Source organism: Zalophus californianus, chromosome 4, assembly GCF_009762305.2.
Source record: "Zalophus californianus isolate mZalCal1 chromosome 4, mZalCal1.pri.v2, whole genome shotgun sequence".
NCBI lineage: Eukaryota > Metazoa > Chordata > Mammalia > Carnivora > Otariidae > Zalophus > Zalophus californianus.
This window is the reverse complement of record NC_045598.1, coordinates 1315007-1331672: the sequence shown is the minus strand read 5'-3', so window position 1 is coordinate 1331672 and position 16666 is coordinate 1315007. Positions and strand designations below refer to the sequence as shown.

The following is a 16666-nucleotide window of genomic DNA, read 5'->3' as shown; positions in this document are numbered from 1 at the left end:
GGACTCCTGGGATCGAGTCCCGCATCGGGCTCCTGGCTCAGTGGGGAGCCTGCTTCTCCCTCTGGCCCTCTCCCCTCTCATGCTGTTTCTTTCGCTCTCTCTCTCTCTCTGTCTCTCAAATAAATAACAAAATCTTAAAAAAAAAAGAAACGATATGAGGCACCTGCTGCATGCGGGGCTGTGGGCACAGACATGGCTGTCCAGGCCATCCTACCCACACAGGAAAGACATGCTGCTCGACAGGGTAACCAGAACGCTGAGTGTGAAGTTGGGGAGCACCCGGGGGCACCACTAATGGGGGCAGCTCAGGACCCCACAGGCTGGAGCTACACCTGTCAGGGAAGCAGCAGGAGTTTTGAGCAGGCCGGCTGCAGGCTGCTGTGGTCACTGCCCCAGCAGCGACCCATCCTCTCCGGGGATCGCTCCCTGGATGAGGTCACAGCGGGGCTCGTACTTCCCCAGAAGATAACTTCCCGTCTGGGTCAGCGTCTCTTCACCCCCTTTTCTGGAACCAACCAGAAGACCTGCCCAGGCCTGGGCATTCCCTCCTGGTCTGTCTCTCCTACGCCCCACTCCCAGGACTGCGGCGGGCTTGGCGGGCGTCCTGAGGGACCCACCGCCTTCTCCTCCGCTAGGGGGACATCTCGAGCCTTTCCCCCGAGCGGCAGAGGCTGAACCGCTGGGCCTTTCCCACGGTCAGGTCACAGGACACCAGGGGGCAGCAAAGTCCAGACCCTGTGCTCTGTCTCCCCTGGAGGTGCCTGCCCCCTTCCCACCACCGCGTCAGAGACGGGGGAGAGTGGTCCTCGGCCTCACCCCTCTAAGACGGTGTGCCCTGGGCCCTGCCCCAGGCAAAACGCAGAGTGCTCTCTGCCCAGTGGGCTCGGTGCAGGACCCTGGTTGGGCCCAGGACAGAGCAATTTCTCAGCTCTGATGCCACGTGGGGGAAGGCTGGGCTTACCCTTGGAAAAAATGTGGGGCGACATTTGGGGAACCTGCAGGAAGAGCGCTGGATAAGGCACACCCTCTGCTCCGCTGAGTCCACGCAGGTGGCCACCTCAGGGCAGGGCTAGCCCCGGCTGCAGAGAGGCCCTCACCCACCCCTGACTCCCTGTGTGTCCACGGCAGGCTCTCGGCCTGCTCTTCTGTGAAATGGGGACAGTGAGGCTCCTGCCTCCAGGCTGCCGTGATTTTGGAGCCCACGACTTGGGGGGGCCAGCACAATGCCTGTCCCACAGGGACTCAGAGTAAACAGGAGGCTCCCCAAGGCAGCCCAGGGAGGAAAGGAGCTGCCCCTGGCTCGGCACGTCCTGAGGGTCTTCCCTGTCAGTAGGAGCCAGAGGAGTGATCTGGGCCTTGACCTCAGTTCCAGGGAAGAGGCCAGCAGGGCAGGGCCCCATCCCGGGAGGCAGGGGATCCGTCCCCACAGCCTGGGCAGGGCCCTGAATCAGTCAGCCTTGGGGGATGGGGCAGAGGCTGCAGATCAGCACCTTTATCCAAGCTCCATGGTGGTCCCACTCTGAAGCATACCACCACTGACCAACGGATCCACCTGCAGCCCCTGGGGATGCCCCCACTGGTGGCCAGCTCACAGCCACGCCCTTCCAGTGCCCGCACCTCCCACTCCCTCTGCCCTCTTACAAAAAGCATCCGGTCCTTTATCATCCTGGAAGAAATGGAGGTCCAGCCTCAGGGCTTGGCTGGGGTGACCACGCAGCCGTCCTACCACCCCTACGCACCCCCAATCATGACCATTTACAGACCTTGTAACACACAAAGCCCTCGCCCCCAGGACCCCTCCTTCAAGATGGGGGGGCACTCTGCCTGCAGCTGACGGAGCCCCTGCCCGCAGGTTGGGCTGCCCGGTCAGGGCCCTGGCGCTGGGCAGGAAACAGGAGGGGAGACAACGTGCCCTACTGCGCGAGGGGCGCTGCGCCCAGCCAGCCCAGCCCTCTCCCAGGGGCCTGGCAATGTCGCCACCACCGCCACCAGCTCGCGGCTCTCGTGTGGCAGCGGGACTCCGGCAAGCACTCTTCTTCTTGGCCCGCGTGTCCATCACGCCGGGGGCGCAGAGCAGATCGCCTTCCCTGAGGCCTGCTCAAGGCACTGGCGGAGCTGCCGGGGCGCAGGGGCTGCGCAGACTGAGCCAGGCGGTAAGCCGGCGGGGGAAGCAGGCCGTGGAGGGGGGGGCCTGGCCTAGGGGGCACCCCTCAGCCGCCCCCAGCCCCCACCCCCCACCAGGCCGGTGCGGCGCTCACCCGGGATGTTGCCCCCTGTCTCCACGCTGTCCCTTCTCCAGCTCAGGGCTGGGGTGGTGCCTGCAAACTTCTCAAACAAAAGGGAGCCCAGGGAGGTGGGGGGGGGCATCTGCCAGCCCCGCCCGGACCCCACCCCCATCCCAACCGCTGGTGCCCCAGACCCCAACCGATCTTCATTCTGGGGGTGCTCAAGGGCTGTGCCTGCGTCCAGGCGCACAAGGCAAGAGGGTGGTCGGGGGAGGTGGAGGAGCCGGATGCGGGCAGTGCCTTTATGCGGAGCAGGGCGGTGGGGCCTGGGCTGCGCGTGCCTTCCCACGCTCCGCCTCCAATCAGCGGCCAAGGCTGGACAAAGCACAGCCCCCCACCCCACCCCACCCCTGGGCTGCTGGGCTGGGATAATGACGCGCCAGCCCCCAGCAGGTGGGGGTGTGGGTGGCGGCAGGGGGACACGTGGGGCACTAGCTGGGACGTGCCCTACGACCGAGTCCTGCTGTCAGACCCTCACAGAGCAGCCCCCACGGTCCAGCTGCCTGCCCAGGTTGCAGAGGCCAGGGGGAAGCCGCTGTCCCTGGGGGCTCAGCGTCCAGAGCAACTCCTTCCTGGACCCCACCTTCCCACCCTCCAGGCACAGGTCAAATGTCCCCCTCTGATCGCTGCCTGCTCTCAGGAGCCACGCTTGGTCTCTCCCCTGGGCCTCTCCAATCCCTTGCACCTGACTGGTCTTCCACCTGAGCAGGAGTTTTCCCAGCCAGACACCTGCTGGGCCTGGCCGTACTCACTGGGAGATGAAAGTGGCTGCAGGGGCAGCTCGAGATGCGGAAACAACAGGGAGATGCCGCATCAGAGATGGGGTGCTTACCAGCAGAGGTGCCCCTTGAGTGGACGAGGGGCACTGCCCCTGGAAAACCCCACCCTCATCTCGCTTTCTGGAAGGCCAGGCTCCAGCGGCCACCTCTTCCAGGAGGCCTCTGAGCTCCTCCTCCATCCCCCAGGCTGATCCTCATATTATAAGGTCATCATGGGAGGTGTTCTGGACAGTTCATTCCTGGGGGCAGGAAATGCACAGGTTCCCCACCCCGGCGTCTCAGGGACCTAGTATTTTTAAGCAGCTGACCTTAGGAGGCTCTTCCACTAGCCCAGGGAGGAGGCAATGCCGTCCTGCATCTTGGAGAGGAAGCCGAGGCCTGGGGTGGGGGGGGCGGGTTAGCCATCCCTCTGCCCCTAGGGCCTTGCCGCCCTGTTACCCGCACTGTGTGGCAGGATGCGGTGGGGGGGAGGGGGATGGGAGCACCCTGCAGGCCAGGCTTGGGAGCAGCGGCGCCAGAGGGGCCAGGGTGTGCGGTAGGGAGGAGGGGTGGCGGGGCTGGCTGCCCAGGGGTGCCAGCTCCACAGCAGGAGTGCGAGGGTCCCCCTGACAAGCCCGCTGTCCCAGGTGCCCAGGGTGAGTGACAGGCCCAGGAACGGTGCCAGCCCGGGGCGAGACGGGGTGGGGGAGGGGCAGGCGCGTGGCTGGCCGGGGTGGCTGCACGAGGCTGCTCCCAAGCCCGGTCCCGGGGACCTCCCGGCCCCTGCATGGTCCGCAGGCGGGCGCTGTCCCCAGGGAGACAAGCCCCGCTCGGGGGTGGCCAGGTAGGCCCAGCCACTCCTCAGCTCGCCCCGCCTGCCTCCAGGCGCTGAATGGCTGGGAGCCTTTTGTGGACCAGCAGCTGGTGGCCGGCCCTTTATGTGGGGCTGTGGGAAAGTCGGCGGGCAGGCTCTCACAGCCGCTCCAAAGCCCGGATTATCTCGGGGCCAGCAGGACACCCTCTCAAGGATGTACCCCCCCCCCAGCAGCGGTGGGAAGGCCCCCCCCCCCGTAGAGGTCCTGTCTGCCAAGCACTGGCCCCAGAGTCCCTCAGCAAGGAAGGGCCCCTGAGAGCAGAGCCCCTCGGACGCCCTGTGCCCTGCCCCCACCCACCCAGCTGCCCAGGTTCAGAACTGCCCCCGTGCCGGGAGGAACTTTCAAAGACCCCCCACCCACCTCATCCCTCCTGATTGTCCAGGCCTCTGGCCTTCACGGGGGTGGTCACAGGAGGGTCAGCTCGGGGCTACCCCACCCACGGGTGGCTGTGCCCACAGCTGGGCCAACTTGCGGCAGGCCCAGGGCTGAGGTCAGACTTGGGGGTGCCAAGGGGCCTGGATAGGGAGGGTGTGGCAAGGAACTGTGCACTTATTTAGCACCGACTGCATACAGATTGCGCAGGACTCACATCTTCCCGGACCTGCTCAGAATTCTGAGGGGGAGAAGACGACAGAGCAGGGGACAGACCTAGGCCTAGCTCCCTACCCAAGGTCACCCTGTCCTGGGTACACTTTGGCCCCTGAAGCCCAGCCTTTCCCTGCTCCAGCGGCAAGCTCCCAGGTGGCCCAGAACTTGGGCAGCGATCATGCTCCGAATGAAATGGGGTGGGCCAAGGCGAAGGCCTAGTGGAGCCCAGGGCTGGGACTCCAGAGACGGCGATGTTAATACCAGCAACAGTGTGGGGAGGCCGCCTCAATGCTCTGCCTTTACCCCTCCCTTCCTTCTTGGCACCTGCCTCAGACGGACTGTTATTAGCCCCATTTTACAGACGAAGAAACTGAGGGCCAGAGAGCCCAGCTACTAAGTGGCGGCACTGGATTGGAACCCTGGGGCCACAGCCCTAGCAGCTCATAGGTCCTCTGGCAGGAGCACCCAGGGGGCAACAATCAGAGATGGGGTGCTTACCAGCAGAGGTGCCCCTTGGGGTGGGGTTGGGGCGGCAGGCATCCCCCTTTGTCCCTTTGTTTTGCCAGTGGTGCCAGGGCTGGGGTGCACAGGGACTGCCGAGGGCTGCAGAAATGGGAAGGCGCTGGCCAGGCCAGATGTGCGACCCTCCAGCATGTTGTTCAGGAGCTGCTGCTGCTTCCCCAACCTTCAAAGGCAGCCTGGGGGAACCCTGCCTGGCTCGGAGGGCTCCCCAGATGGCCTCTGGGCCCACAGCTCCACACACAAAGCCCGCACGCGCCTTTTGTGCAGGATGAATGTCCACAGCAGGGGCGGAGTGTGGGAAGCCACCCGGAGACGCCCTCCTGCCCAAATTCCCCTCTGGGCTGGGGGCAGGCAGGGCTGCAGGGCTGCAGGGCTGCTATCTAGAACCACATGCCCCCCCCCCCCACCAGCCTCCCTGCGTGGCACCAGACCAGCAGGAGTCCCTGGGGCTGGTGAGACCACTGAGACCTCCTCACACCCCGTTTCACACACAGAGAAACAGGCCTGAGGGGGCTGACAGGGGCTGTTCTCGCTTTCCCACGAGTGAGCTCCAGGGTGGGTGGGGTCTGCCCCGCGGGGCCCAGAGCCCAGTGGACAGGCGGCCGTTCACTAGACCCTCCCGGCTAAGGCCAGGAGCCATCTCAGTCCTGGGGGACGGGGCAGGAGACTGAACATGAGGTCACCGCCAGACGTGGGGGACAAGCAGAGCTGGCAGGGCCAGAATCTGAAGCCCTCGCCCATCTCCCCCACACCCTGCCCCATGGCCAGGCTCTGGGCACTCTGCCTGGCACCTGGCAGCCACTTAAAGAGGGTAATTATTGCCCAGCAGGGGGTGGGCAACCTTGGTCTTGCTTCCTCCCGTAAGCTTGAGGCCGGCTGGGATCCTGGGACTGGCTGGGCCTCTCTAGCTTTCATCTGTGAACAGGGGTGTTGTGTCCTGGTGGGTCTGAGGAGACCCCCAGCCCAGTGGCTGTAGGGAGCACCAGGTGTGCCCTGCACGCCAGTGCTGAGCCTCACTGATGGGTCCCCGCCTGGGCTGGGCCCCTGTACCCCTAACAGCTGGCCCAGACTACCAGTTATAATGGGGAGGAGGGAGTCTGTGGTATGTGGAAGCCCCAGCAGGTACCCAAAAGGAATGTTGATGAAGTTGTTTGGAGACAGGAACAGGGGTCCTGTGGGGGGTCGGGGAGGAGCTGGGGGGGTCCAAGGATCAGCGAGCTGGCGTGACCATGGGGGGCATGGAGCCTGATCTCCAATCGGTGACCCTTCAGGTTCCCACAATGCCTGAGAAGCAGAGGGTCCTGGCTGGGATGGAGCTTGTCAAACTGGGGTTCTTGGCTCTTTCAGCCATCCTAGGATGGGGGGGTCTGCATCAGTGTGTCACTTTGTGGGGCAAAGAGAAGGGACTTCCAAATCCCACGCCCAGAGCTGCCCAGGTCCCCTCTGCCTCCACCCCAGCTTCTCAGGTAACTAAGCCGCCAGTGGGCGGCCCCCACCCCCATGGGTCACTTTGTCCTTTCTTGCTCCATCATTCGTGTGCAAATTAGTTGCCCACCCCCAAAGGCCTCTGCCTCTGGCTTGCTGCTTATTTCCGGAGCCCCCAGTGACTTGACCAGGCTGCAGGGGAGCTCTTTAAAGACCAGCCAGACCAACCCTTCAGCCATTAGATGGGGAACACAAGGCCCAGGGAGGGCCGTCCCGGTGTCCAGCAGGCCCTCAAGCTGGAGCCAGGTGGAGCAAGGGGGTGGGACCCGCCAGTCCAGTACCCAAGGGGCAAATGGGGTCAGACTGTGCAGGAAGCTAACTTAGCTAGGGAGAGCGAGCTGGGGTGATTTTAGAACAAAATAGGTCTTCCTCAGGTGCAGAATGCTCTGAGGGCCTGGAACTGTCGTGTCCAGTGTGTGTGAGGGGAAGGCCCCTCCCCACCCCCCCCGCCCCCCCTGGCCAGACCCTGGAAGAAGCACAGTGGTTGATGCAGGGGCTGAGTGACCAAAGTAGGAACAGATCCGGGTACCCACTCTGGTCCTTTCCGTGGAAGAAGCAGGTGCCCCATCTGCCCTCACCCAGGCTCCAGTCTGGCCTCAGCTCCCAACGGCCTCGGGTACAAACTGGCCCTCGGTGTGCTCGCCTGTGCAAATGGGCATGATGACACCCAGCCTTGGCAGAGGCCACTCCTCAGTGGGGTCCCACAGCAGCCCCCAGAGGAGCAGGACTGGCGGGGCAAGCCCCCCGGGGCGGGGTGGCGGGGAGTGAGGACAGAGATCCACACAGTGCGAAGGGTCTACACTGAGCAGGTGCCATCCCTCACCTGCAGCACTGGCTCTGAGGTGTCAGGCTGTCTCCGCCCCACCTGCTCACCGCTGCCTCGTATCAGGAGGGCAGCCCCCCACCCCACCCCACAGCGAAGGGGTGTGCCTGGCGTGCTCCCCCAGCATTTTATTCACGGACGCTCAATTTGAGTTTCAACTCATTTTCATGTGTCACAAAATATTTGCCTTCTTTGGGTGTTTTTTCACTGGTTTAAAAGTGTAAACGCGTTCTTGGGGAGACATAGACACAGGAGGGCCTGATGCTGGCCCCTGTGCAGAGCTGGATCTCCCCAAACCTCAGGCAGCACCATTGTCATCCCTGTTTTACAGATGAGGAAGCCAAGCCTCGGGGAGGGTTAAGAGCCCTGTCCCGGCTCCCGGCGGGGAGACACCCTGGGAGGGTCTACTGGGAGTCTGGCCTCTAAGAACCACGGTTGGGGTCCCCATGCACCCCTCCTGCCCGCGCTGGGCTGTGGGTGTAGGCTGGCCTGCAGTTCCCACACTGCGGCCGGGCCATGGAAGCGTGCCTGCCCCCCCCCCCCAACGGCATTAGTGCCGGGCTCTGCCTCTGAATGAATGGGGGCGGCCACGGGGGGCGAGGGGGGGGGCAACTCCCAAAAGACCATCTGGCTCCACGTTATAATAGAGCAATAAAGGGCTTGTCTGCCTTTCAGAGGTTGGGAGCGAGCTGCTCTCTGACACGGCAGGGTTTTAACCAGCTTGGGACTGCGACCTGGGCCTGCCCCCGGCCGCGGAGGGGGTGGGGGCCACGTGGGCCAGAGAGGCCCCTAATCCGGAGGGGGCCCATGAGACTCAAGGGCTCTGCGCTTTCCCACACCACCCGCCTCTGCACATTCACCCTAGCCGCTCTTTACACTGGGGAAACTGAGGCCCCCGAGTCTGGGGCTGGTCAAGCCTGGGGTCTGCACCCTTCCTGCGCAAGGACTAGAGCACCCTCCTTTTGGGAACGTGGGGCCTGCTCTGGCCCGCAAAAGCTGGGGTCCCCAAGTCTGGCCTGGGAACTTGATGGGACTGCAGTTCACGTGTGATTCCCCCACCCCATGAAGGGCAGGAGCCCCTAAGATCAAGGGGCAGTCTGCCCCTCCGCAAGGTCAGGTTGCTGGGTAGAGCCTGGTCTTGATCAGCCGAGAGAAGGGGTGGGTGCAGAAGCTGGAATCACCACCCCTGCTGTCCAGGAGAGGAACCAGCTTGCCCCAGGCCCCCAGGGGTAAGAGGTGAGGCTGAATTCACAGCTGGACAGCTGTCCAGGGCCAGCTTCTGGGGAAGGGGCTCAGCCCCCTGAATCACAGGATCTGATGGAGTTTCCATGTATGAGGCCCCAGCCCAGCCCCCTCGTGGGTACTCACACACAGTCCTTCCCTGCTTAGAGACCCCTGTTCCCCGGGGGTACCCATCATGGAAGGAGAGGTTGGTGCGTAGACAAGGGGTGTGTGGGGAGCCCTGAACCCCTGACTCAGTGACCCTGACCTGATTCAGTGTTCTGGCCTCTGTTCGGGTGAGAATCACAGGCAACCCAAGCAGTCAGCCCCAGCAATAGGGTCTCCTTCCTGGCCAGGGGCCAAGGGGGCCAGGTGGGGTGGGCACGACTCTTCTCTCAGCAGTGCCCCACTCACTCACCTTTGGCCACCCTTGGTCATCTCCAGCAACCTAGAACCAGTGACTCTCTCAGGTGGTCTCGGCAGGGAAAGCCCACTGTACATAGGTAAACTGAGGCACAGAAAGGACCAGCATGTGCTCAACAGAAAGACAAGGGCAGAGCCCAGCCTCAGCCTAGACTTGCCCCCTGCACCCAGTGCCCATGGTGAACGTGCTCAGAGAGCAACCTCCCGTGCCCCAGCTCCCCCCAGGGCACTACTGAAATGCACAGGGAGACCATCTGCGGGGAGCACATGTGTCTGTGCAGGTGGGACAGCACAGACCCAGACACTGTGGGAGCTGAGTGCAGAACTGGACAGGCCATGGGAACGTCACAGGAAGCAGGGGATGAGCTGCTGATGGGGCACCCCCACATTCCCCCCAGGGCCAAGGCTCACCTGTTCCTGACAAGAGGACACAGAGCAGTGCTCAGCCCGATGTGAACGCTCGGGGCCTCTAACAGCTGGGCAGCGGGACATCTGAGCTGTGTCCACACACAGACCCGCCAAGGGGCGGCGGCCACGCTGACGGACCAGGGAGCCAGGGCCAGGCCCTTCATTCCCAGAGCCTGGGGCACACACGCACAGGTGCACACACAGGGGTGAACACACACAGGCAGGCAGGCGGGGGAACCTCTTCCAGCCAGACTTGGAGATGCTGGTCCCCACTTCAACGCCCCCCACCCCAAGCCTGGACCCCACCATTCTCTTTGCCTGGCAACGTGTCTGCAATTCCTTACCTGGAACACACCCACTATCGCTCCAAGGACTCCTCAGCCATCTCCTCCTCCAGGAAGCCCTTCCTGGGCACCCCGTCTTCCCCTCCATTCCCCAAATCCACTGCTCTTCTGAAACACATCGGTGCCTCAGCCGTCCCCAAGATTCCAAGCCCAAGTGTGCATATGCCCTTTTAGAAATCCCAGGAGTAGATGTTTACTCAGGAGGATCTGGAAAATACAGACATAATGAAAACCAACCAAATTTATGCCCCAAAGTGTTGATATTGGGGGAGCTTCCCTCTACCTCTCTGCCAACGTCAAGTGGGTGTCCTGGCCAGAGCATTGGCCTACCTTGGATGTACAGCCCTCAACGTTACCCCCCACCTGTGAGGGTTTCCCCAGTCCCCCTCCATCCCGGGTTGGGGGCCCGGCCTCAGTACCCTCTCAGCCCCGTGGGCCCGGGTGTCTGCGTCCCTACAAGGCCCCCAGTGGGGGGGGGCAAGAGCTCCCACCTCTGTATCCAATTCTTTGGTATGGGACAGGGGGTGCAGGTGGCTAAGGCCAAGGGGGGCTGGGGTTCCTCCTGGCCAGGGGTGGGTGGCCACTGCCCCCAGGGCACCTCCGAGCAGAATGGGGCCACACCGCCGCCAGTCCCACACTGTGCCTTCGCCGTGGCAAAGGTAGTGTGTGTACCTCACCCGCCCCCCGGGCGCCGACAGGACAGCTGAGGGGCACCCAGGTCCCAGACGGAGGGCGGGCGCGGGGGTCCCTCACGGCATTCCCCTGCCCTCGGCCACTTTTTAAACCGGCTTCCAGATGGCCGTGCAGACAGGGCATGTGGAGAAGGGCCACACCCCAGGAGGGCAGTGGGGTCCGGCTGCAGCCACACGGTGACCTCGGACACGGCCCACGCGCTCGCCGCCACCAGCACGCCTTCCGGAGCTGCCAGGGAGACTCGGCCCGCGCTCTGTTGCCAGGCCTCGCTGATGGGGAAGGCGCGGGCCTCTCCGTGTTGCAGGGACACCTCACACCTGACCTCCGACCTCCGGTTCTCAAGAGTCACCCAGGAGACGGGGCGCCGTGGGACGGAGCTGGGCGCTACCCCAAGGCCATCTCCCATGAGGGCACAGCCGTTCCCTGGGCTCTCACTGGGCAAACGGTCGGCCTTCTTTTAAAACACGTCCTTATATATCGTAAAATACGCCTAACGTAAAATTCGTGGTTGTAACCACTAAGTGTATGGCTCGGGGCGGGAAGCACATTCACACTGTGGGGCTCCCGTCCCCGCCGTCTGTCTCCAGAACCTTCCGTCTTCCCACACTGACACTCTGCCCCCAGGAAACACTAGCCCTCCCGCCCCTGGTGCCCACCCCGCCACTTTCTGTCCCCACGGATCTAACTCCCGCAGGTACTGTGTGTCCGGGGAGTCCTACAAGACCTGTCCTTTGGGGACTGGCCCATTTCACTGAGCACGAAGTCCTCGAGCTCCGTCCGTGCTCCTTCCTTTCTAAGGCTGGATAATAGTCCATCGCGTGGAGGGCCCCCGTTCTGCACGTCCGTCCATCCGCCGATGGACCCCTGGGCTGCTTCCACCGCTTGGCTCCTGTGAGCGATGCTGCCATGAACGTGGCGGGGGGGGCACAGCTCTCTCAGCCCCCGCGTCCAGGTCCTCGGGGTGCACACCCAGAAGAGGAGCTTCTGGACGCCGTGGTGGCTCCCACTTACTTCTGGGGAGCCCCACACGGCTCCCACAGCGGCTGCCGCATGTCACTTTCCCCACAAGAGACCCTCCTCCTCCGACCTCAGGAGCAAATGCCCCTGGAGCCCTACCCACCCCCCATGGTGCCACCTGCTTTGCAGTCAGCCTGGGCAGGGGTGTAGAGGGTGGGGGTCATTTAGAAAGAATTACGGTCCCAGATTCCTGAATTCTAGCATAATCAGCCCAACTAGGGGAGTCCCCCACGTCCACAGCAAGGCATCTTCCCTCAGAGGCTGTTTCTACCTCACCTCACCCCAGATTTGCTGAGCTCTCCAGGGTGGGGGCAGGACAAGCTCTCCCTCCTCCTCAAAACCCCAGCTGGGGGAAAGCCCCCTCCCCAGCTGCTGAGGGCGGCCAGGGCGGAGGATCCCACCGTCCTCTGCATCCCCGGGCGCTTCTGTGCAAAGCCCACCCAGCCTGGAGCGGGCCTCAGCCCTCCCCCAACCCGCCCCTCGGCAGCCCCCTCCCCCAGGCCTGGTGGGCCAGCCCCCTCGGGTGGTGTGAGCCAGGGGCCCAAGGAGGTTCCCACACTTTGGCCCCATTCATAGTGTTAAACGGCCCACAAAGGCCAGGCGTGTGCCCTGGAAGCCGCAGAGCGGCCATCTGGCCCGCACGCGGGGGGCGGGGGGGCAAAGGTTCTCATCCGGCCTAGCTGGGCTGTAACACCGCTCATTTCATACCTCCCACAACTGAAAAACGGACCAAAGCTTCTCCAGTTCAGGGGAGGAGGGAACAAGGAGGCAGCGCCCCCTCCCCGCCACAGCCCACTCGCCACCCTCACCTCAGGCAGGCCACCTGGGCCCACTGCGGGCGGGTGGGCAGCTGGGGGGCGGGTGGGAGCTGGACCACGTCTCCTGCACGTGTCTCCCTTGGACCAAGAGCCAGCTCGGGGGAGGGGGGGAGGGCAGGGCACAAGCCCCAGCCAACTGCCCCTCCCAAGCAGGGGAGGGGGTGAGGCTGGGAGCGGGAGGGCCTGGCCCGAGGACTGCCCTCACTTGTGGTCAGGGCCCTGGGACCCCCACGGCTAGCAGCCAGGCGCTTAAGGCACACGTGGGCTTGGGCCCGTGTCTAGCCAGCAGAGGCCACGGTCAGGGTCAGGGTGGGCTTGGGGCTTGCTCCCTGCCTCTGCATTCCCACAGCCCTTAGCCAAGCACTTCCTTGGTGCTGAGTCCCTGGCTGGTAGGGTGTGGGCAGTGGAGACACAGGGGGCAAAGCCATCCTGTCCCTAACCCTACCCCAGCCCCCCCAGGAAGCCCATAAGCAGGCAAGGGACACACCAAAATATGACAACTGCCCAGCACGAGCCCCATCTGGGCTGCAAAAGCTGCCCCACGAAGCATCACTGAGTGCCCCTCGCAGCGTGCGGGACCTGCCAGCCCACAGCAAAGCTGCTAGTCACGGTCAGTGTCCAGGGCCGGGGAGCAGAGGGGTGAGCTCGTGGCTTCGGCACGCCCGTCCCCAGCTTGCTCAGGTGTCCCCTGCTCTTTCGCATCAAACTAGAGCCACATATCTGGAGTAGGGTCCCATCTGCTCAGAGAGGAGCCCCAGCTCGGGGTGAGGCTGCCCCAGCCCTCAGGGTCACCCGTCTCCCACAGACAGCCCAGGGCCTGTGTCCCCTTCAAGAGAAGTGCTGTTAGGAGGGAGGAGGAGGAGGAGAAGGCACCAGAGGGGTGAATAGGGGCTCTCTACCCTCCCCCTCCAAAGTCACCTGAAGGTTCCACTTTGGGAGCTCCTCAGCCTAACCCACCCCAGTGGGTGACCAGCTGGCCCATGGGGCAGTCCTGAGCTGGCTCCAAGCCACACTCGTCATGACACCATCCTGCACGCTTCCCGGCTGGGCCCATTGCTGGGAAACCAAAGGCTCCTTGTATACGGTGGGGGGTGGGGCTGGGGGAGGGGGGTTTCTGGAGCAGGTCCACCAAACAAGCCAGTCATAGCTGTGGGTCACTGCCAAGACCCTGGGAGGGGGAAAGATCTGACTGGACCCTTGTTAAAGCCCTGCAATTTCCAGCCACCCCTGGACATGCTCCTGGATTCAAACTCTGGCTAATGTGCCCTGATGCCACCTGCCGGCTCCCAGGACAGAGGCCCTGCCTGCCCTTGAACCTGGCCGGGTCCTGCCCTGCCCCAGGAGGAAGCCCCAGCCCCTCCCTCTCCCTCCGTCCCTGCAGGACAACTGGATTCCCGACTCCAGAGAGTCAGATGAAGATGACTGCTCTGGGCAGAGGGAGGGCTCCCAGAGAACCAGGGTAGGGCTGGTGGCCCCAAAGCAGCGGTCGGACCTTGGCTTAGCTGGCCAGACACCAGGATTATCAGTTCTCCCAGTGAGGCCCCAGGGGGCTGTCTGAGCTCATGCAGCATCCGTGTGGGCTCCAGCAGGCTTGTCCTGCTCTGACCTCCATGCCTACCACCTGGCACCCTTCCTCCCCACCCACTGGCAAAACGCCCAAGGAAAGCAAACCCTACAAGTGCCCACCAGGCTGGGCGGAAGGCAGCGTGCAGCAGAGGCTATTCCCCAAGTCTCACATGTGTAGTGCCCACACGTGCGCGTCAAGCATACCCCTGGGGCCATGTGCTCTCCTGTGCTCTGCAGACGGCCATGGCCTTCCTGCCAGATGGGGTAGGGTGGGGCCCCGAGGAGCACCTGCTGGTACAGAGCACCCCAGATGCTACTGCCTGATAAGCTGCCCCCCAGAGGATGGGGTGCAGCAGATCCTGGGGAGAGTGCCTAGGTGCCAGGCTCCATGCTGGGCATTTCGGGTGCTCTGCTTCCCTGAAGCTTCCCCAGGCTGAGCCCAGGAAGCATGGCAGCCCGCTTTCTAGCTGCCAAGAAGTCACGTGTCGCAGGTGACAGCCTGGGACTTATCACCTAGGCCAGCAGGTCTGATCCCAAGAGCTTGGGTCCTCCCCTCTTTCCCCCTCAGCCTGTGCACAGGAAGAGTGTAGCTTCCTCCATTCTACCCGCGCTGGGGAGGCGTCAGGCCCCTGTCAGGGAGGGTGCCCAAACCACTGGGAGCCACTGCACTAACTCACTGGAAAGCTTTTCCCCCCGCTGAGCCTCTGCCAGCCAGTGGCGAGGAGTCGCCAGGGGAGGGGCAGGAGAGGGGAGAGGGGGCCGGGGAGGGGCAGCCCTCTTTCCTGCTCCCCGCCCCCCCCCCATCCCGGAGGCCTGGGAAAAGGCAGCATATTGAGGCGCGGGGCTCCCAGCATCAGGCCCCGGGATGCTAATGAGGGCGAGCGCGTTCCCACAGCCCGGACATTGTGCGGAGCGGCCCACCTGCTCCTCAGGGAGCACCCATTGTGCCCGCGCCAATTCACAGGCAATTTAGCGTGCGCTAATGGGCCGGCGCCTTTGTGCGGCCCGCCAGGCCATTGGCCGCCGAGTGTGGGAACGGCCGCGGCGCCCGGGCCCCAGGCGTCTGCCCGCCGCCGCGCCTATATATGGCCCGTCAGCCCGCCGCCCGCCACTCCCCGCTCGCCAGCCGCCTCCCTGCGCCAGGCATGGCCCCCAGCACCGTGGCCGTGGAGCTGCTCAGCCCCAAAGAGAAAAACCGAGTAAGTGCGCCGTCCACTCGCCCCGCGCCCCCGCGCCCCCCGCGCCCGGGCTGCTGGCTGACGCCCGTGTCCCCCCGCAGCTCCGCAAGCCCGTGGTGGAGAAGATGCGCCGCGACCGCATCAACAGCAGCATTGAGCAGCTGAAGCTGCTGCTGGAGCAGGAGTTCGCGCGGCACCAGCCCAACTCCAAGCTGGAGAAGGCCGACATTCTGGAGATGGCGGTCAGCTACCTGAAGCACAGCAAAGGTGAGCCGCCGGCCCGCGCCCACCCCCCCCCCACCGCGCCCCCCCCCACCGCCGCGTGCCCCCGCCGCGCCCTGCCCCCACCGCGGCCGCGGGGGGAGGGGGGGCCCAGTCACCGCTGCCCCGTCTCCCTGCAGCGTTCGCCGCAGCGGCCGGCCCCAAAAGCCTGCACCAGGACTACAGCGAGGGTTACTCCTGGTGCCTGCAGGAGGCTGTGCAGTTCCTGACGCTGCACGCCGCCAGCGACACGCAGATGAAGCTGCTCTGTCACTTCCAGCGTCCCCCCGCTGCGCCCACTGCGCCTGCCAAGGAACCCAAGGCCGCCGGCCCTGCGCCCCCGCCCGTGCTCACCCCTGCCAAGGCCACCGCAGTTGCAGCACGCCAGCCCACTTGCGGCCTCTGGCGGCCCTGGTGACCCCGCGGGACTTGCAGGTGGCCACCCCAAGGACTGGAGGGCCAGCCAGCCTATTCCTCTGGCCATCCATCTGTCCCTCCCGGGGGGGCTTGGACAGGCCCCCTTCTCCAGAAGGCTCTCTCTCCAGGCTGGCGGGCCAGCAGGAGGGTCATTCTCAAGAGAATGTGCTTGCAGAGTCCTTGCCATTTAGGACAATCAGGGCCCACCTTCTGCCAAGTGTCTGACTCCATGGGGTTGTTCTGTGTTTGCATTTCAGCAAGTGACTTCTGGGAAGTCCCCGCCGCCCGGGGTTCTATGATATTTGTAGGTGTCAGGGGCTCGGTCAGCCGGTGCCTCCACGTGTAGAGGACTTTCTTCAGGGCCTGCTGCTGCCGGGCCAGGGGGCCTGGCGGGTGGGCCGTGCCGTGGGCACATTTGCCTTTTGTGAAGGCGGAACTCAAGGTGTATCCTCATAGGAAAGAGTGTCAGCCTGGATGGGCACAGAAGCACCATGCAGAGCCGTGGCCGAAAGGCCCTTGCGTGCACTTGGTTGTCTAGTTGGGGCTCATAGTGGGCTTTGTGGGGAGGGTGGGGGTCTCCACCATGATCCTCAAAGGATCCCTGTGTGTGGGTGGGCGCATGTGGGCATGACTTTGTACTCGGAATTTGAACCGTCCGTCCCGTGGGCGCCCACGGGCTGGCTCTGCAGACTTCCAATAAAACCTGACCAAGCAGCCCTCGGGTCTGTCTGTTGTGCTGTACATGTGTTCTTAGCAGCCGCCGGGGGGTGGGGGTCTGCGCGGGCGGAGGGGGGCCACACTGTCATGATATCAACTGTGGGGGGACGTGTCTCTGCCGGTGACCCTCTGGACAAGGCAGAAGGGCTGGTCCTGGCTGGGGGAAGGAGGGAATGAGGACAGGAGGCAGGCAAGCAGGGCAGAGGCGTGGCTGGAAGGATAACAGGCCCCACAGAGCCCACACCCCCACATGCTGCAGCAGGGGAT

General features: G+C 64.2%; 1 protein-coding gene across 1 annotated transcript; it reads left to right on the top strand.

Moving 5' to 3' along the window:
* Positions 1 to 14955: 14955 nt before the first annotated feature.
* HES5 (hes family bHLH transcription factor 5) lies at positions 14956 to 16312 on the top strand. Its single transcript, XM_027575020.1, has 3 exons — positions 14956 to 15025; positions 15106 to 15271; positions 15406 to 16312. Exons 1-3 carry the CDS (start codon positions 14972 to 14974, stop codon positions 15681 to 15683), a joined length of 498 nt encoding a protein of 165 aa, XP_027430821.1. The 5' UTR covers positions 14956 to 14971; the 3' UTR covers positions 15684 to 16312.
* Positions 16313 to 16666: the final 354 nt, after the last annotated feature.

Bases quoted from the DNA above. Each gene is read 5' to 3' on its own strand.
- HES5 (XM_027575020.1), top strand. From the start codon at position 14,972: ATGGCCCCCAGCACCGTGGCCGTGGAGCTGCTCAGCCCCAAAGAGAAA. The intron at 15,026-15,105 runs GTAAGTGCGCCG...GTCCCCCCGCAG, and splicing joins GCCCCAAAGAGAAAAACCGA to CTCCGCAAGCCCGTGGTGGA. The intron at 15,272-15,405 runs GTGAGCCGCCGG...GTCTCCCTGCAG, and splicing joins CTACCTGAAGCACAGCAAAG to CGTTCGCCGCAGCGGCCGGC.